General features: G+C 40.3%; 1 protein-coding gene across 2 annotated transcripts in view; it reads left to right on the forward strand.

The window, feature by feature from the left end:
• syndig1l (synapse differentiation inducing 1-like) overlaps nt 1-21453 on the forward strand; it is a 44195-nt gene that overhangs the window by 10706 nt on the left and 12036 nt on the right. For both annotated transcript variants that reach the window (XM_037751384.1, XM_037751383.1), the window contains one exon: nt 19859-19996. In XM_037751384.1, the coding sequence (XP_037607312.1) occupies nt 19859-19996 (138 nt within the window). The remainder of the gene's footprint in view (nt 1-19858; nt 19997-21453) is intronic.

A 21453-nucleotide genomic window follows, 5' to 3' on the forward strand; every position in this document is an offset into this window, starting at 1 on the left:
AACTGTTTAAAAAACGGGTCCCCCACTGTGTGCAGAGGTACGGAGGTATTTGTTTGCTTCATTCTCAATTTTATTCTCTGAGCTTTTGATATAAGGAGGCTTTTTTCGGCAGTGCGGAAAACACGTGACAACCGTCACTACAAAACACGTGACAAATGTCATTAACGTAATTTATAAAACAATACATCGGTCTCGAATACGGGTCTCCCGGATGAAAGTCTTGTGTTTGTTGGACCCATCCATCTAATCTCCCGCCCACCATAAATGGTCTTTCTCACTTTATATACTACGTAACTAGCTTTGAAGTTAGACTTCCATCTCTACACAACACGTGACAAATGTCATGTGACAGCCGTCACTACGAAGCACTGCACCTTCATGCGGGCATGGAATATTCACGTCTCTGCGATGCAAAACTTGACAGTGACACGCTTTCTTCCGATGGACAGGCGGGTCTATTACACTGGGCTGCAATGTTATGTGATTCACATTTGGGGCACTTCTACAGCTTGGATGGGCATGAAACTCTCCCGGTCAGAACTGCATTATAAAATATCTGTTTCTTTGATAAAAAAAAGTCAGGTAAGCCTGTGTACATAAAAAAAGAATCAAAGTACACTAACTATGACTCCCAGGGTGCATGTCAGCAACAAACCTACATTGATAGCCATTTACTAAAATCACAATTTGTTCACTCTTTCACCTCTTCTCAAAGGCAGCAGCGACTGAGACATGGGTATTAGTAGTATTTAGACCCGTCCGAAGAAACAAAGTTAAAATGATTAAAACTGGCACCCATAACATAAATCTATAGGATTATTACATTGTGCAGGAGAGTCTCATGTTTCTATGTCATGCAACATTGAAGATATCGTTTAAAGAAAAAAATTGAAATGGGAATACATAACGGGGAAAAACAACAACCTCTCCCACTTCCAAAACTATTGGTTATGAATTAAATGGAGAGATTGTATGAACTGATACAGAACAGTTTATTTTTATTAAGTGACAAAGTTCACATGGACTTTTTCTGCACTGTATGACTAATTATTGTTGCTCAAGTTTTGTTTTAATTTAATTTACACCCGTTGGTTCAAGTAAAGGTGTAGTGTGGGTGTTCATTTGTCAGTGTGTTTGTGTTTAATTAATTTAACACATACCGCACATTCACCATATCAGTCTATGTGCAGTGTTTTTGACAAGCGAGTGCAGAGTACTGAATTTATCTCCTAAAAACCTTTGCTTGAAAACTCTGTGGCACAATTGAACTGAAATAGGATCCAATCTCATTTTCTCTTTATGAGGGAGGCACAAAGAAGAAGAAAGGTTTAGGTGGTGGAGGCTTTCTCTGAGGAGGGTGGGAGTGGAACATGACGCCTTTATATCCAGGCAATTTTCTGGTATAATCTAAACTGTTCAGTTCTTCGTAGTTACACAGCGGTGGTGTGTGTCTGTGTCGGTGGATGGAGGTATTTTAGGGAGCTCTCTCTTTGAGGAAAAGATGGTGGTTGCACAGCATGATTTCTTGTTTTTATTTTGATTATGGGTACAGTGTGTCGGTGAGGTGGCTTGGTGCAACATCATAAGGCCCTGACAGCTCGAGAGCAATGATACATGATGAGAGGGCAACATTTGCTACTATTATATGATGGCAGTAAAAAGAACATCTTTAAAGGTGTTCCTGATCATTATGTCCCTCGACAGGGCTGGGTTTCTCCTCAGTTGAAACTACCACACAAAAATGACGCAGTTTACAGACAGTTATGAGACAGGAGTCCACGGTAAAATATGTAGCGCCTTTTGAATAAACTGTGTGAAATTGGTCACCAAATTTATAGCTGTACTGGGCCTATAGGGACATTTTTCAGGGATTGAACCGCTGCTCCTTTTTCACGCTCCACATGTCAACTGTGTCTTTAAATCTTTTAAATCCTTCTCTATCTTGTCTGTTTCTCTTTATATGCAGCTCATCCTTAGTGAGTCATATTGATTCAATAAAGGAATCAGTCAGGTGTGATGGCTTTTGCCTGATTCAGCTCAAAAGTGCTCAGCAAGAAAAGAGTTTGTGTCCCTAAAATTATGTTTTTCACCAATCATGTTGCCTAACTGAATCTGGTTCTTGTACGATGGCTAATCCATAATCATCATAATCCTGTGGAGAGATACAGGCATTACAAATGCATTGGCATATTTCATGTTTTCTGAAAAGTTTTCGTCAGCATTTTTTAGATGAGACAAAATAGTGACAATGACGGAAAGCTGATTTACCTACTGTAGCTTTCTTTGAGATCAGTGGGCAACTCTGGGGTGAAGTCAGTGCAGAAGTGCCTTAAACTTGTATTCTTTCTAACAGCCAGCAGGGGGCGACTCCTCTGGTTGCAAAAAGAAGTCTGATTGTATAGAAGTCTATGAGAAAATGACGCTACTTCTCACTTGATTTATTACCTTAGTAAACATTGTAAACATGAGTTTATGGTCTCAATCGCTAGTTTCAAGTCTTCTTCAATACAGCATGATGTTCATTTAGTAAATTATGGTCCCATTTAGAGTCAAATAGACCTTAAAGCAGGGGATGCTTTAGGGTGTGGCTACCTTGTGATTGACAGGTCACTACCACGGCGTTGTCGGATCTGGGATTGTCTGTGTTTTCGTCTTCCAACTTTAACCCTTTCACAGTGTGTTTTCAGTTCATAAAAGTAAATTATAACCTTTTTGTCGCCTAAAAAGGTCTTATTCAGTGTTCAGCTTAGCTCCACCCTCTCGTGTCACTTCTGGTTGCAAAAGATCAACATTGCGACGGCCAAGATGCCGAAGTCAAGGCTTCGAACCAGCAGTCTAGAAACCAATGGTTGACGTCACAGTGACTACGTCCACTTCTTATATACAGTCAAAGTTTGAGATTAGATAACATTTATTATCGCAAACTAAAAACACCTCCCTCAAAGGTCGATACAGCAGCAAATATGTCAACACAGTTCAATTTGTAACCTGCTATATTAGAAGATTTACGGCGATCAGAGTTATTATTGTCAGCTTAGTTAAGAATTGAAGGAAGACTTGGCTTCAGGAAGTGACAGAAGGGTTTTAAGAGGTACAGACTGCCACTGCACACCAGGTGTTGCACACAATACGGGAAACTATGTAAAATAATAAGCTCTAAATCCTCACCAATTCATTAAAGGTCATTAACTACAGGCGGTACAAGATGTGCTCGTTCTGCTTTCCCTTTAACTTGCAGATATTAAACGCCTGCTGTTTTTAGAACCCATCCAAAAAATTAAAAAAAGGGGAAACTGCTGCAGCGGAATAGAGCATTTTATATTTAAATGGATTTATTAAACGTAGCACAAATTCTCCAATTATCAAAGTACATGAGTAAATTAGAGATAGCCTCTGAGGAGGATCAGTAAAGTAGAAGAGAAATTTCATCAAGGAGATTTAAATTTGTCTGTTTTCAAACTTGAAAATGCATTATAAGAAACTGCTGGGAGCTTTTAATGGTATGACTTAATAAATTTGCAATCCTCCCATGATTTTAACTTCTCGTTCTCAATTTACAGTCCATCTGCAGAGGGCAAACCTTTTATTCAAGCACCAAAAACACCCAATTATCGGTTCTTGGTAAGATTCACTGAAAGTGTTTCTACAAAATGTATTCTCTTTGTCAAAAACCTTTTCATGCCTCACATCTCCACATAACAATTCCCTTTATTACTTTTAAATCAAAAGAGACTTATCTGTTTGAATATCCTCAAGTAACACCACTTTCTCTTCCTCCTTTTTCCATTTATTCTTTTTGAGCAGAATATTGGAACACGATGGTGCAGTTAATAAGTTCAACGTCTGATAAACCAACGTGTCCTCATGCAACGGTTCGTATGTTAACTTACGAAAAGTTATTTTGCGTTTTTCATGTCCAGCAACACGTGTCAATTTCCGCTCGTTACATGCATACAGTCTTTTCAAAATAAACTTCCGTCTTCACAAGAAACAACTTGGTTAAACTTAGGCAACAAAAGTACATGGTTAGGTTTAGGAAAAGATTGGGTTCTGGGTTCAAATATCTATGGAAGAGGCGAAAGTTACGTGACAATTCAAAATTGACTTTTGGTTTCACATTGGACGTGAACAACGGTCTCCTGGCGAAGGTCCGGTGTTTTGGGACCCACCCATCAACCCCGACCTCCTCCCTATGTGGAGTTTGTCGCTCTTTATACTTCCTCGGTCATGATTATGTAGATTATTATTGATTTCGTGGGATGTATAGGAAATACACTGCATTACTTTTCGTAGGCATAGCTACGCAACATATCCTCATATAGCGGTTCATATGATATCTTACAAAAAGTTAGTCCTCCTTTTTTGTGCATTTTCCTATAACTGTCGAGTAACACGTGTCAGTTTCCTCTCGGTACTTGCATACAGTCTTTTCAAAATAAACTCTTCACAAGAAACAAGTTGGTTACTTACAGTGGTTAGGTTTAGGAAAAGATTGAAGCTTTGGAAGTGGCGTAACTTAAGTACGGAAGTTAAATGACAAATACATCAAGTTTACTTCTGGTTTCACACCAGTGTCCAGTGTGAAAGTCCAGTGTTTTTTGACCCGCCCTGCCCTCCTCCCTACGCGGCGTTTGGCGCTCTTTATACTGGTTTACGATTACACGGACTATACACAAAATGATTTTGTAGGATATATACGAATAACAGTGCCTTACTTTTCATGGGTATATATACGAACAGTGTATGAGAACAGCCTGATTACTTTCAGCTGCAATGTCACAGTCTAGCACTCATGCCCTCCGTGTAGAAGATTAAAGCCAAGAGAATTTTCCCTTCAGAGGCCGACAAGCGTAACACAGAGCTAAAGTCCTTCCATGTTAGAGGCTTCTGTGCCGGACAACCAGGACAATCTCATCTGTCTCCTTTTATCAGCTCCAGCCTTAACAAGTATACAGTAAGCACTGGAGGTCTGCCAAGTGAACCTCCTATATGTCTCTTCCTCCCTGTGAGTCTCATTGCTCACTGGCAGGTGAGATCATGTCCACACTCAGCCAGCTAGAAAAACCTCCGCATCTATACCCCAAAAAACACATATGACATACTATACGCCTGGCTGCTCACATCACTGCTGTAAAAAAACAAAAATAATAACTAATAATAAAAACAAATTGGATGCCAAAACAGCAGATAGAAGAAAATAGAAGAGAAGCAAACCTGTATTTATATCTAAAGCATGAAACAGGGATTTGATCGATGTTGTCAGTGCCGCAGTGCCCAAATTGCTGACAGTTAATGGGTAGCATTCATGAGCCATGGACAAATTGCAGCTTTAGTTTATACTAAACAGAATCAGAAAAATGTCAATGACAACAACTAAATTGTGTGTATTGCTTAAAAATTAAAGTGATCATGTATCGTAGGAGGCGATAGAAATGAGGTTTTGTTCTTCAAACAACATCAGTTATTCCAGAGAAGATGCTTCTAACTTTTCCCAATTTTGTGCCTCCTCATCTCCTTGCTCCTCTGGCTTGTGATCTGGAAATCAATCTCAGCGCTCCATCTTAAAGGAAGTCACAATTCCTAAAACTCATCGCGAGGAGCCTTGTTGGAAGAGCTATACGTAAGTGAGGATACACAGGTGTATCCTTTGCGGAAGTGTTTTTGGCACCTGCAACGTATAAAAGAGGCGTAACACACAGCTGCAATAATCCTAAACCATGACGGGACTCTACAAAATGTAACCGTTCCTTTTGTATTCATAAGTTGTAGTTATTTAAAGGTGCAGTGTGTAGTATCTGGTGGCATCTAGTGGTGAGGTTGCAGATTGCAACCAATTGAAACTCCTGTGTGCCAAGCATGTAGGAGAACTATGGTACGAGAATGGCCCTCTCTAGAGCCAGAGTTTGGTTTGTCCATTCTGGGATACCGTAGTAACATGGCGGCTGGCCCCCTGAAGAAGACCCACGCGCTATGTAGATATAAACGAGTCATTCTAAGGCAACGAAAACGCAACAATTCTCATTTTCAGGTGATTATACACTAAAGAAAACACACTTATTAATAATATATTATTATGTCTGCCAATAGATCCCCCTAAATGTTACACACTGTTCCTTTAATACGATCAAATGCGATCCAATTTTCTGCCATTCACCATTTGTGTAGTGCCAATAAGAACATTCTCTTGCATTCAGCACTAAATATATATATATATATATATATATATTGTATATATATATATATAGACAGGACTGTGTTTGTTTGTATATAATACGTATCATTCAATCAATGTAATATTTGTCATATGATGAAATGATGTATGACATCCGTACATTCCTGTCACATTATGCCACATTGTGAATTGAATTCAAAGTAAATATATAAGTTGTCACGAACACTGTACTGTTCATCTGACAGATCATAAAATACAGCTGTATAACAAAACAATGGACAGCTGATGCAGCTGTGCCACAAGTCATATTTAATTGATGTTGCTTTAAAATGGCAGACGGCTCCGAGGCAAGGATGTTGTATTTATGAGACATCCTTCCATTCGAGCTGTCTGCTGCCTCGACTTCTCTCTCCTCACGTCTCTTCCTCGCCTCATCCGCTTGCATGTCCCGTGACCGGGACTAAGACACGTGGAGAGGAGGCGAGGAAAGGAATCGAGGATGTACAAACTGGGAAATGAAAGCCCTGGTGTTACAGTGTTTTTAGATTTATCCGACATTGTGAGATGCAGTGACACAGTCCTGGCTGAGGTGAGACAGCATACTGTTGCTCCTTGCTAAACCCTAATATACCAGAAGGCTTGTCACTGTGGACCTGTGAGTTGTGTCAGGTAGATCTTCTATACTCTATATGTGGACACAAAGTTAGTACATGTAACAATTCCAGGGAGAATAAGGTGGTTTAACAAGACAAGCCAAGGTCTAGGCATCAGTTTAAAGCACTCATCCCTGTGAATATTGCTGGTAGCCTAAGATTGAGGAGCTGACTGGAGTTACTGAACCAGCAGGAATCGATTTACCTCGATCTTAACAGGATCCCATTGCTGCACTTCTTCCCCAGTAGTGTCTGGGTTTGCAGACCACACATTTTTCATTACCATGAAGACTTTTTTGTTATTGGTAACTCCTTTGAATCCTTAAGATTTCTGTTCTAGAAGATTTAGACAGAAGAAGAAAACACAGGGTTTTGACCCAGGAAACCGGAGTTTGCATCCTGTGGGAAACCAACAATGTGTAGTTGTCTGTGTGTTCGAAGTTATTTGAACCCAAAACACAGCGTTTTTTTTCCTTAAACTTAAGTGTTTTTTTTGCCTAAACCTAAAGAAGTTGGAGTTTTGTTGCCCAAACCTAAAGCTTTTTGTTTTGTTCAAAACGTGATGTTTCATTCAGTTTTATAACATGTTAGAATGTGTAACTTTTAAGTTTCACTTTCACAAAGCAGTAGTAAATCTATGGTGCTCATTGTGACGGATGTCTATTTAGTGGCCTGATAATCAGGTGGTACGATGATTAACGTCTTTTGTTCCCTTATGGCTGGGTTTTACAGCTCTGGATCACCGGTTACGTGATTGGTCACCGCAGCGTGACGTCGGGTTGCGTTTCTCCAAAAGTTTGATTCTGTTTCAACTTTTCGTTGAAGGCCACTGCGTTTTTTTGTTTTTTTTCAGCAGCCCCTGCCATCCCAAATTTCGCGACAATTTCTGATTTGGTGTGAATGCAGCATAAGTCCCAGAGTTCCTTTTGAAATTACACGTTTATCGATCATTTGGGGCAGGAAACATACTTTGAGCTGCTAGAAATACAACAGAAGATGAGCAACTGATGCAACTTGTGTTATTTATACTGTAAATCACTACTTGTACAGACCTGAATATGCTTCCTCTTGAAAACGACCAGATGTACTAGAATAGAAACTGTTGTATAGAGAGGTAGCTAATGAATGGAAAGACATTTAATGGCTATAGTGGAATAAATACTAGTACAGTTCTCCCCAGCTAACATGATCCTGGATTTCTTTCATCTTGCAGTAAAGCATTCGGTCCATTAAAATGGAAAATGTTTCACCTGCATAAGAAATAGCACTTGAGCCAGGGATAAGACTTGCCATTTCCATTTGTCTGCCATCTGTTACACCGTCTACAGCGCATTAAATTTGCATTTATCAGTCCATTTCATATTCCCATAATAATTTGAACATGTGGTAGTCCTGCCCCTTTGCAACATTTCAATAAAAATGGCCTCTACTCAGCTTTTCTGATTGAGCCTTTTTTTTCAGGCACCGGAGAGCTAAAATCATGGGCGTGGGTGTGAAATCAATAGATCAGTTTTAAAATAAATATATTTCTAGCTGCCCTCCGCCTCACCTCTGCAGCATGTTAAATCAGACCAGGTTCGATTAGAGGGGTTATTCGTTCTCACTAAATCTGATAGCACACGAGCGCTTTCGCCTTCATTAAATCTGAAATGTAGTCACGCTGCAGTTCAGTGCACACATATTGTTCCTATCCTGAAGGGTCCAGCACCCAATATGAGCCAGTGTCATATAATCTTTCAGAGATATCCCATTTCTCATTTAGCAGTTAATGACAAACCGATCTCTTGGATCATTTCAATTCAGCAGTCTGTCCATTGGATTTTAAAGCTTGCGCTCCTCTGCCAACTGGGGATATTTATCCCATAGTTTGGTGTGTCTCTCTCTCTCTGAGCTATAGAAACGATAAACTGCACCCTGTGACTCCAGAGAAGAAAATTGTGTCATGTCAAAGAATATAACCTTATTGCTGAATAACTTCTGTAACTGTACAGAGAAGAAATAAGTCCCTTATCCTCGTTTCCAAATCCCATAAATCCAAGGTTTTACATGGGGTCAACTCAAAAAAATCTAATAATCCCAACATTTCACTTGTACTTTTTGGTGTTTTGTCCCATACTGTCATGTCATCATTAGCTGAATAGTCAACCATCCAGTCAGGCATCTCAGAAAAATCTTGTTTTGATTCAACTCTTAGACCTTAAATCATTCAGCCTTGATGATGAATTCCACACAAAATTACATATTACTTTCTACATTTTAATTTCTGTTTGGTGCAGGATAAGAGATACAAGTTAAATAACATTTTTAAAATGTCTCTCTGCCTTTTCACATAACTTGCAGATGTGACAAGTCAAATCTCACGGTTCAACTAGTACAGAAAGAGAGCTAGGTTCAATACCTCGATGAGGTCTCTAATTATTGATAATTATGATTAAAATTACTCAAAGTGATAGAAATAAGCATTGAAGATGGAGTATGTTCATTAAAAAGGCCTCAAACCTTATATGCTGTTTGCGTACATTGTTTAGTTACACTTAAAGGTACAGTACACTGTGTAGGATTTGGTGACATGTAGCGTCGTGGTTGCAGATCGCAACCAACTGAGTACCACTCCCCTCACTCCTCCCTTTCTAAGACTGCGGTAGCGTGAGCAGAGTGCAAAACCGTGATAATGCCGTTCACCTCGCTCAGAGGTCATCCTTACCATAATAACACTACTTTAGGAACAACGGAAGTCAGACGGCAGCTGGTGGTACCACGGTTTTGCACTCTTCGGCTCACGTTACCGCAGTTTCACAAGCGTGTTGGAGAACTACGGTGGCCTTTAGGTAACTTAAAACGTGAAAGACTCTCTCTAGAGCCAGTGTTTGGGTTGAGCAACATGGTGGACTCCGTGAAGAGGACCCGCTCCCTATGTAGATATGAAGGGCTCATTCTAAGCTAACGAAAACACATTCTTAGTTTCAGGTGATTATACACTAATGAAAACATAGTTCTGAATATTATATAAGATTTTATCCATAATAAAAGGTGCACAGGACAGTTTAAGGTCCAAATTTGTGCACAGAATGACTGTGCCACATAATAAAAACAGCATAAGGGCCGGGGTGTAATCGATCAGAACTAGTTCATGAGACGTGTTGTCCAATGTCTTCAAAAAATCAGAAGAGTTAACAGTTGTTCCGATTGGCCACACTTGAGGGTGGGGTGAAAAGCCGACCATAGAGAGTTGGGAGACGTGATATTGTTGAAAATATGGGGACAACGGTGCACATTTTCAGTCGCTACGGGAAGACATTCATAGAGCAAAGAAATAGTTAAAGAGAAAAGTTCAAACCCTCGCTTGTTCTACGTTTGAACATGTTGAATAATACGTTTTGAATTTGAAATGTAAAACTGAATGCCAAAATGGCTGGTCTAACAGTAAAGAAAATAAAATGTGAGGAATGTGAGGTGGTTAGAACAGTTAAATAAAAGATTCTCCTCATTCTTTGTTTCGAATGAAGTTCCTGAAAATAAAGTAGCACGGCATTGTCTGTCTGCCAAACTTCGCTGGTGCTTCCTTAATCCTTGCCTGAACAGCAGCTCAGAGTATTAAAAAGTAAACAATGAGAGAGATGCTTCTGTAATGCAATGAGTTTTGAGTAATGTCAGCCCTTCGGGGATGATTACATGTTATAAATCTGAGCAGTTTGGTGGGGACGGTCGTGTAGTGATTGTCCATCAGTCTGATGGATTCAGATGGATTTAGATGTTTCATTCAAAAAGAAACTAAAGGGAGATGAGGCTCTTTTTGCAATGTACGATTAGACCTTGCTTTTCAGCCTTACTGTATATACACTCGCCATTACTCTGGCTGGACACCTTCTCATTGGTTGTGAATACATAATACAGCCTATTAAACGGCCATATGCTCAGGTTAATCGATTACCTCTATAGATGCTAGCTGCTTCACTCTAATGCTGCGATCTCAGTCAGAGTTGCACTTATCTCTACATGTAGTTTTAGTTATACTGTAGCTGAAATCTTTGGTTTGTTGTGTGGAAGGATGAGTGCATGTATTCACTTACAGTTTTAAAGCTAATATTTAGATGGTTTAATCCAGTCCCATCTGCAGCTTTTGGGTCAACAGTGAGAGTTTCATTTGTACATATTGTGGTTCTGCTCGTTGAAACAATATTGCTGTGTTTGCTTGTTCTTTTAGTTGCTAATGTTTCTACCTCCTATCTGAGTTTGCCTGATTATGAAAGTTTAACCCTTCTTTTTTCCCTCACATTTTGCTGTAAATAAATATTTTTTTACATGGATAGATTATCAACTATCATTAGTCTCGCTTTAGCATTTCTTATTTGTACATACAGCTATTTAGAAAGTTGCCGTTGCTGCAGCTTGATGTTTGAATTTTTTGAAATTGTTACGCCCCCTCATCCTAACCCTCTTGTTCTGCATCGCAGGTCTTCCTAGCATGCTTTGTGCAGTGAATCGCTTCCCATACTCAAAGAATGGGAGCGTATTTTGTTGCCAGTCTGGTCGCGTACAATGGGGCTGCACCGTGAGAGATACACATTAGAGAGTTGAGAGGAAATGAGAGTATAGAGAGAGGTGGAGAACAACATGCAAGAAAGGTCTCAGGCCGGACTCAAACCAGGCATGTTGCGGATCATGACAGGCACCTTAGACCTATAACGCTCAAGGGCTGTTTTTTTTTTAATAAACATGGAATATACAAGAGGCATTCTGATTTCATAGGTCAATAGTCTCTTGTTATTTTTGTCAAATTTAATCACAGAATTCTTCACAACACAACCTGTTTACAGAGCACGGTGAGAATACCAAGCGTGATGTGTAGTGTTCCCCCGTTGCAGCCTCATTACATCGTCTTAAATTGCGCACCTGTCAACAAGAGGCCACAGGGCAATGGAGAGAAAGAAATATTTTGTTCATTAATTCACCGCAGGTACACACCGACTGTGATACATGTTTGAGAGGACTGCATCATGACGAGGCTCTTATCATTGTGATCACACACATTCGGTGACTGAGTGTCCCTCTGAGGTTCCTGAGTGCGGTGGTGGTGGTGGACCTCAGAGCGCTGCTGAGCCAAGGCACTGTGTAAATCACAAGGTCCTATTAACCTCGCGGTAAAGCTTGTATTTCTTTTTACCAGCCGCCCCCCTTTTGTAGCACTCAATCACACCGCCTGATAAATTACAAGCCCTTAAGACAACACCCTAGTCACATCTGGGGGCATGGGCTCCTGCCCCGGAATAACTTAACACGGCCGTCTGGAGCCGAGTGTACGTTGCACTGATGCTGCATTAGGATGCAAAGGGTGCGACTGATTATTGTCTTGGCTAGGACTGCCTCGCCACAGACAGCGAGGTCAGATGACCTGCAGGTGACTCTCGTTATGCAAAGCGAACATGAACCATCTTTAGTAGAAGCATAATTACATGAGAGGGGACTATTAGGAGGGCACAGATCCCGATGACTGCTCCTTTTAAAAAGGGCATGTTTTCTCACGGACATAGGACACAGTTGCAATCACAAGATATCATTTTTGTGATTTCCCAAAGAATGCTTATTCTCCTTCAGGACTGTAAATGTGCTGAACATGTCATTTTTTGCCGTAGGTATTGCATCTTTAATGGCACTCGCTCATTAACTTTGCTTATGCATTCAGCCAGGTAATTGAATTCCCTTTGGTTGCGATACTTCTAGCTTAGCTGCACTGTAACACAATTAATTTTTGTAATCTCAACCGCTGTTTTTTTTGCTCCATAAAATGGTTGGAAAGGCAATATTAATTTCTGCGGGTGCTTTAATTTGATTCAATGTGCTCAGTAATTTGTGTTTGTGGTATGTGGTTTCCTTTTTTCCTCTCTTATACAGTCAGACAAGTATTGCTCAGATCCAAAGGTTGTTTCTTTTCCCAGCATAAGACCTTTAATTGTACAGTTGCTATGGACTCACTGACTGTGTTGGATGTATCATGGGAAGGGGAAATGATATTCACGTTTTTCCCTATAGAGGCCTGTGGGGTCTAATTTAAGAAGTCAGCTCTCAAAACATGAATCAGCATTCAAAAGCATATCAAAGAAAGGCAAATAGAAAGCTGTAGGGATGCACCGAACCGATACTGGAATGGATATTGGGCGTATACTGACTCAAAAATAGTTGAATCGATATCGGTGACAATGGGGCCGATCTATTCAACCCAACTCTATGTTTATATACTATATACATTATATACTGTAATTTTAGTTCCTGTTTAAGTTTTGACGAATTTGTTGCTGCATTAAAAAAGGTTTACACCTGAATTGTAATTCCTGTTAATTTTGAAGAGTTTTTTGTTGTTGATGTACAATTTATTATTTTAATAATAAAAAACAATTCACTAAATTTATGTCACATTATCTATGAATTTATTTGTTACATTTTGTTTTACAAAGTTAGGTAAGAAATGTTTGAGTCAGGCCTGATGTTGCCTTACACATAAAAGAGTGATCCCAGTCACACAGTGAGGCATACAGCTTATTAATTAAAAGCTGGTATCGGATCGGTACTAGGTATCGGCCGATATCAAAAGCTTACTGTAGGTATCGCTATCGGATCGGTGCATCCCTAGAAAGCTCTGACTGTTTGATTTTTATACATCCTCAAGGACAATAAGCTTCAGACACATTTATTATTAATATTTTATCTGAAGGAGTACATAAAAAATAATAGTGACGGGTAGGGCTGGGCAATATGACGATATATATATCGTAAAAACAATCTAAAATGTCTATCGTATATTTTTCTATATATCTTTTCTATCATGATATCGGCTTGGCCTATATTTATTTCTTTTTCTCTATAATTTCGCTTAAAACTTTTCGTTGTGTTTATTTTGCACTCATGTTGTTAAAATGAGAAAATACTCAGTCCTTTTCATTTGTCTTTCAAGTGTTTATTTCACACAGGAGTAAACAAAATACCATGTGATTATTTCATTTAGACTATTATTATTGAATTACCAAAAAAACTGCTATATCGTGATATATATCGTTATCGAGATATAAAATGACCTATATCGCTATAGAAGATTTTGGCCATATCGCCCAGCCCTAGTTACTTTTACTAAAATAGCCTAAATATGTGGTAACAAATGTAGTATAATGATGCTTTTACAGCACTCCAGCCACATTTACTGAGCTTTTTTGCAGTCACAACATGTGCACCGGGCACAAACACCGGTATTTATTTATTTATTTTGTTGTCATGAACAGGGATCATCTCCATCGTGCTTAGTTTGAATATGTGGACATGTTAGCACATCACAAATGAAAAGGAAATCAAATGAATGTGACATGCTGTGAGATGCCTTGTGCGCAGTGGAGAGGATCAATTCAAAGAGATACATTCAAATTTATGTTCACCCTCATGCTATCTTCATATGATTACCTGCCTCCCACACAGCAGCTATGCTACGAGACATTCACTTGACACCGGGACAAAAGAATAAAGGTACAAAGACAAATCTCCGGGGAGGATGGAGAGCAGGGGGTGGAAAAGAAAAAAGAAAAAAGTGGACAGGGGCAGATTTCCGGTATGTTGTGGAGGCAATTTGACAACACATAAATTACACGAGCCCTCCTCTTGGTTATGCTGTCATGGCAGAGTGGTGAAACCATCCATTAGTTCTTCATTACCTGTCAGCCTGTTGCCACATGTTGACAGGATTTACGCCCCACAAGACATATCTGAGCGCAGCAAGCAGCGCCGGCATGCATAGTCATTAGGACTTTTCTGGTGTAGGGGGGGTGGTGAACGGATGTCAACGCATGCACACACACATGCTCATTAAAAGTCAGGTGGGAAAGTGGTAAACAAAATCCTGTTTACTTTAAATCAAAACACAGCTTCTCAGTAAATCCTGGCAGTCTGACCTGTAGCTTCTGGTTTGCACAGATTTGAATTCTCCGATGAAGGGAAAATAAAAGATAGCGGTGTGATCGTACTCTAATAATTGCTCCAGCTTTGCTGAAGGATCGGTGGCCCGTTTTTTCATCTGCTTTGGATCTCCTGCAACCATTTGAAAGTTTCATGATAAATCACCTTCCTGTACATCCAGACAGGTGTGCATGTAGCTTCCTGTACAGTACATGCAGCCCTGTCTGCAGGACTGCACCGGCCGACCTCATTGTTCGCTTGCTTGACTGACTTCCTCTGCTTCTTTAACCTCTCTCTCTCTCTCTCTCACTCTTTCCCTGGGAGCCAAACAGCTAGCATCCCTGGATGATGTATGTTTTCGTTCTCCAAACAGCCAGAAGGCTGTGCAGATATTGTCAGTGAGCTCTGAGGCGCAGAGCAGAGCAGAGCAGAGCAGGGCTTGGGCTCGCTCTGGAGAGATTGCGCTATAGCGCTTGCTTAAGGCCATGAAAGCAGAATGACATTATGCAGAATGTCGGCTGCATTATGCTCATGTGTTATGACCCTTTTCTTGCCTCCGCATCGCATTATGAAGAGGATGAAAGCATGTATCGATCATCACGGCAGGAGTCTGTGTTCACAGCTTTTAACAGATTCTTGACAACACAGAGTGGCATCGTGTGAGGCTGCAGAGACAGATTAGACAAGTTTTGCTTGCTCAGTCACTTTTGGAGTTTTGTCCTCTAGGATGTCTATTTTTGGATTAAATTAGCGTGTGTGTGTGTTTTTCCTACCATCAGTGGGCAGGGCCCCCACACGTTTTAACCGCCCACCCACTAATCCCCACCATCAATCAGGCAACATGACTACAAGGGCCACGTTATTAAAACTAATTGGAAATTGTTCCACCACTCAAAGCAAAATAATTCCCAACACTCTCGCCCGGTTACAGTAATTTGACTTTTAATACAAACACCACTACACTGCACTTTTGCTTACATGTTTTTAAAATGAGTAGTGTGTTCATTAAAATTATTCATCCACAGAAATGTACCTTTGTATTAATCTGGCTCTAGTTTTTTTTTCACCCTAAAATATAGCTTTAAATTTAACAAAATAAAAGTAGAAGTAAAAGACCTGGTGCCTCCGTTCCTTTCACCTCTTAACTGTCCACTCTGGTTTTAAAGAATAACATGTCCAAAAAAACAATTCATATGCTGCTGGGATTTTAAAGCATTCACTTAACCCTGAAGAAGTCCGAAAATCCAGGAGTAAAAGGGAGTCAAGAGCCTGATGCAAGCCAGGCAAAAGTGTCTTTTAGAGCAACAACACCTGCCACAGAAAAAAAACAACAACTCTATCCAACATTGACGCAGGCAACCCCAGTCCAGGCCTGAGGCAAGCACACATCAGGGTAGACTACAGCTCAGGATGCTTGGCTTCTATATCTAAGGTATCAAAAGCCCCGTTTCCACCGCAGGAACTTTCCCCCCGGAACTAAGAGGAACTCATTGTGTATCGACCGCAGGGACCCAGTGTCTAAATTAACTTCCTAGTTTTTACCCCCCAAAAAAGGCCCTGATCGGGGGGTAGTACTTTCTGAGAGTACCAGAACTTTCATGGTAGAGTTTGCAGGGATGACCGTCGCTGATTGGTCAAACACAGCACTGCTGCTTCAACTGTACCGCTTCATTCATAAAACAAGGAAGTACCCTAGTATCGATTTAGGACCATTTTAGGACGAGGGGAGAGCATTTCTTTTTGTTTAATACCATAAAAAGTAAAGTTAGGCATTTAAAAAAGGAGAGAGACATAGCGCGGCGGTGCTGTGAATGAGAGAAAGAAAAGTTATTTTCTGATGTTTCACGGCGTTAACGTCCTAAAGCACAAATAAATAACACTCAACAGATGATTTACTGTGGAGACAGAGGCTCTTAGTTTCATTTTCCTCGGCTGTATTTCATTCATTACATTCAAAGTGCATCAGTAAATACTATGCAGCAGTAAATGTCGTCGCAGTGAGACAGAACCTAACGTGTTTTTTCCAGCATGTTTTTTAGATGAACCCAGGCGGGCAGACTGAACTGCAGGCTGCAGAGCGTGTTTACTGCTGCGACCACCAGCAGCCTTCGTCACATGTCATGTTGCTTTTTCATACTGTACGTCAACGGATTAATTTGCCTAATCTTTGCAGATCTTTAGACCGCGGTGGAAATGCAGACAACAATGAGCTAAAGGAACCTTTTAGTCCCCTGAAAGTAGTTCCAGGGACTAAAAGTCAGATAATCTGTGGTCGAGGGGGAAACACTGTAATCTTAATGTTTGAAATTAAAAAACAAATTCATTAGGTACACCACAACCACAAAAAAACACATGCAGGGATTAAGAAATATAAACCCACTGAAAATACTTACAAAAATAAGGATTACATAGCGACAACATGTCAGATTACTCAATGACAATAAAGGACAAGCATTTCCTTTGTCAGATTGCCATCTTAAACGGGATGATTTGACTGCACGTCCCCACCATTTCCCCCATCTCTGATTGAAATATTCAGCTTCATATTGAACTCAATTTCTTTGACACAACAGTATATTGTTGGCCTTGATTTCTTTCATTCATTTCCCGTGTTCCACCCTCATGCTGGATCATCCTTCAAACAGGATGATGTGTGAAGGATGCAGCTTAATGGCTCGTATAGAAACCGTGGCCTCAATCTGCAATTTCTTTTCATTACAGGCACCGTGGAAAATAAATCTCTATTCTTAGTTTTTCCTTTGTTGTGGGGGAAAAAAATACACTTTATGTGTACGTTAAAGGTTGTTTGGCCAATTGTGGTCATAAAAAACAAACTTTGAAATTGTAACTGATATTTTCTGCTGTGAATAAGGAGGACTGAGAACCCCCTCAACAGTATGCAGATGTACGAGCGTCTATTCTCTTTCTCTGAAGGCATTTCAGTTTCATGTGAGGAATGTTGCGTGGAGCGTGAAATAGTTTCATAAAGCTTTAGGGAGGAGGTGTGTTTGATTCATAACTATTTCACATTTGAAATGAAGTGTACTTTCAACCGTGGCTTTTTTTTTCAATGCCATCTGTTGTTTAGATGCCGAAATGTAGGAATCTGCATATCTCAAAACTAATGAGAAACTAATGGGCCATCACAAAAAGTCCATGAATACGAGCAGTGACATTACGCGGAAGGAAATGATCCGGCATGCAGAGGCTCGTCTATGTTTTGTTTCCCATTACACAAATGGCTTTGTTCTTTTTCAGTGAATGCAGATTCTTTTTCCTCCCAGTCGACTTAAAAATCACCTCTACCTGTGCACACATAAAGGGAAACTTTTTCTTTCATCTGTTACAGTGAAATCGGAAGTCTGTCTGCACATCTACATCACCGATGATCAAACCTTTTCAAAACTTCACAGGAAGTGGATGCACTGACCACGTTGAGATGTTGAAAGAGGGCGCTACAACTTGTTTACTTATTCTGATTGGCCCGAAGGGGTGCCGCAAATATTGTGGGGCTATGACACAGCTAGCCAGGCTCTGTCCAACGGTAACCAAATCAGCACTTCTAAAGCTTACTAATTAACATGTATCATGTTATTTAATCCACATAAAAAACAGGATTTAAAAAAAAAAAAAACGTCTTTACAGGGGATTATGTGTCGTGTGCCAAACAATTTCAGGTTGCCACTTCCGCACATAACCTCCCTGTGATACCAAAACGTGTCGTTTCCACACTTTTGTAAGGACTAAACAAACAACATATGAATATAATGTTAATTAATTAGCTTTAGAGATGCTTATAGGTGGATTTTGTCTCCTTTGAACAGCCGTTACCCCTTGTTTCAGTCTTTATGCCAAGCTAATTTAAGCTAACAGACTGCTGGCTGAAGCCCTAACGTGACATGAGTGAACTACTTCTTTAAAGGATCAGTGTGTAACATTTAGGGGGATCTATTGTGCAGAAATGGAATATAATATTAATAAGTATGTTTTCTTTAGTGTATAATCACCTGATTGATCCGTCGCCGCCGCTCTCTCTCTCTTGCTTCACCACTCGCTTCCCACATACAAATACACTCTATGCACTGGCTCTTCTCCAAATGACCTAAGCTACTCTTACAACAGCTGGCTCTAGAGACGTTTTTCGCGTCGGCCACCGCAGCTCTCAACACGCTTGGCACACGGGAGAGACTTCAGTTGGTTGCAATCTCCTCACCTCACCACTGCATACCGCCAGATCCTACACACTGGACCTTTAAGATAGTTGTATGAATGTCAGAGTTATCTGGACCCACCTGTTTGTTTACTGCTACATCACCACTCATGAATTGTAACATGCGGTGTGCAATTTGTTAGCAAATCAATACACATCACATTTAAATACATAAACAATGAATCAATCTTTTTTTCTCAATCAATACCCAGCCACTTCTGGCGGAATTACAAGCATTGTCTAGCTACATAAGGGAGCCTGGATGTTTGTATTGTTCTGATAATTGTAGCCTCCTTATAACATTGAATATAATGTGAAAGGTTAGCATACATTCTGTTTGTTTTACTGATGAGAGGAAAAAATGAGGGTCTGTTAACTCTATCTGAATGCATTTATTAGGTCTCATTTATAAAGTATTTAACATGTGTTTATGTTTTCAATAACACATGCATAAAGCAAAGTTGTGAGTTATCAAACATATATCCCTTCGAAATGCCCGGTTTACCTATTCAAGGAAATATAAAGGTGATAAGGTAATAGCGGTAAAAATGGTCAAGAATGTTCATTTACGCATAAATGATCAGCTCCGGTGGCCAAGGCGCAACCGGAACGCGGTGCAGAATCTACTAAGTTGCACAAACCTCGGTCAGATAAAGGATCAATGAGTCAGGCAGACTGGACAACGAAACAACCCCTCTGCCCTTGCACTCTCTCAGCTACTAGTGGATGGTGAGGAGGGCTGGCAGGTTAACAAAGAGGGATGCATTTTGATCATTTTGAACAACGGGGATGGCATCCCCCCCTCATATTGCCTTCTGATAACATTTGTACATGTACATGGCACAAAACGTGTGTGTGTTTTGACCCAAGTTGTTGTTCTCTGTGCAGACGGACTGCTCCAGTGACAGCGAGAGCGAGGACAACTTCATAGTCGTCCCTCCACGAGACCACCTCGGCTTGGCCATCTTCTCCATGCTCTGCTGTTTCTGGCCTCTGGGGATCGCAGCGTTTTACTTCTCACAGGGGGTGAGGTCACACACACACACACACACCCACATACACACTTATGAACACATGCATTCCATGCAGACGCCTACAAAGCTGTGGTCTGTAACACATGCTGTTGAAGGATAAGCATCTGTCTGTAGAGGTCTAAAACAGGTGCATCCTCCCACGCATACATCCTTATGAATCTGTATACATGCGAGCACACATGCTCGGCTCTATGACTCATCACCAAAGGATGAAGGCCTATCACACATAAAAAAGGACCCTCTTACTGCCAATGCAAGGGCACTTTTTTACTGGGCAATTCATCAATAACTCAAGGCCAATAATAGCCGACTTTAGGGATAAGAGTATATAAATCACTTTCAAGGCTCTATCTGTAAACTCCAGGAAATACTACGAAGAGAGACAGCCTTTGAACTTGAGGAGTGAACGTGAACCAAATTACAGGTGTGACGATAACGCATTAAACAGCCTTGTTTAAGCTGTAGTTTGGAAAGCAGTATTTGGGGGAAGAAATGCATGAAAAACGCACTAAAATACAGTTTTGTTTAGTCCTTTAGACACAAATATACCGTTTTCTGAATTATAACTGTCAAGCAATTAAATCGAAGGAGTGTCTTTACGGTTAAAATATCAGATCTTATATGCAGAGCTTGAGTGTTAAAGCAGCAGTAGGCAAGATTGAAGCAAATATGATGACCAAAAAGTTTTTTTTTTATAAAACGGTCACTATATACTGACATAGTAGTACATGAAACAAGTAATCTGAAAAAAAATCATGTGCCTCTGTGTCCTCCGGTGCTGTAAAATGAGAAAGCTTGTGACCCGGCAGTCATGTTGAGATCAGCTGAGGAAATACCAAGTACCGCCGACCAGCCGTAGCAAACTTTCTCATTTTACTGCTAAACAGTACACTACAAGATGTTTCTGAAAACATTTGAGGCGAGAAATAGGCATTACAGTAACAGAATATTGATTCAGATGTGATCAGCGCTGCCTAGTTTGACCGTTTGATCGGAGTTCGCGAGTGATTAACAGCTGTCTCTATTGATTTTTTAAAGCCTGAAAATAGAGCCATGAGGAGGTGCAGAGGTCTAGTTATCTCTCAAAACCCGATGATTTTTTCCCAATGCCAAAATCTTCCTGCCTACTGCCACTTTAAATACCTTAATGGGTAATAGATAAGACAATATTGCCTTGCCAGAGATGTTTACCTTGATGGAAAGATAAAGCCACATTATTATGAACTGTGGAGACAGCCGTGAACACGCCCGTGTGATTTTAGAGTACGACCTGTCACGATGTGACAAGGCAACACTGTTCATTTCGAAGCTTGCGCATAATGGTTGTCAAATGGATTCCAACTGGACTTCCTCCCTCTTTTCAGTTCTGTGGGAAACAGCTCCGATGATGATGATGTGTCAGTCAAACACAGAGCATAGAGGTCTCTACTTGTCTTGTCGCTAATCAAT

This window comes from Sebastes umbrosus, chromosome 18 (genome assembly GCF_015220745.1).
Source record: "Sebastes umbrosus isolate fSebUmb1 chromosome 18, fSebUmb1.pri, whole genome shotgun sequence".
Taxonomy (NCBI): Eukaryota; Metazoa; Chordata; class Actinopteri; order Perciformes; family Sebastidae; genus Sebastes; species Sebastes umbrosus.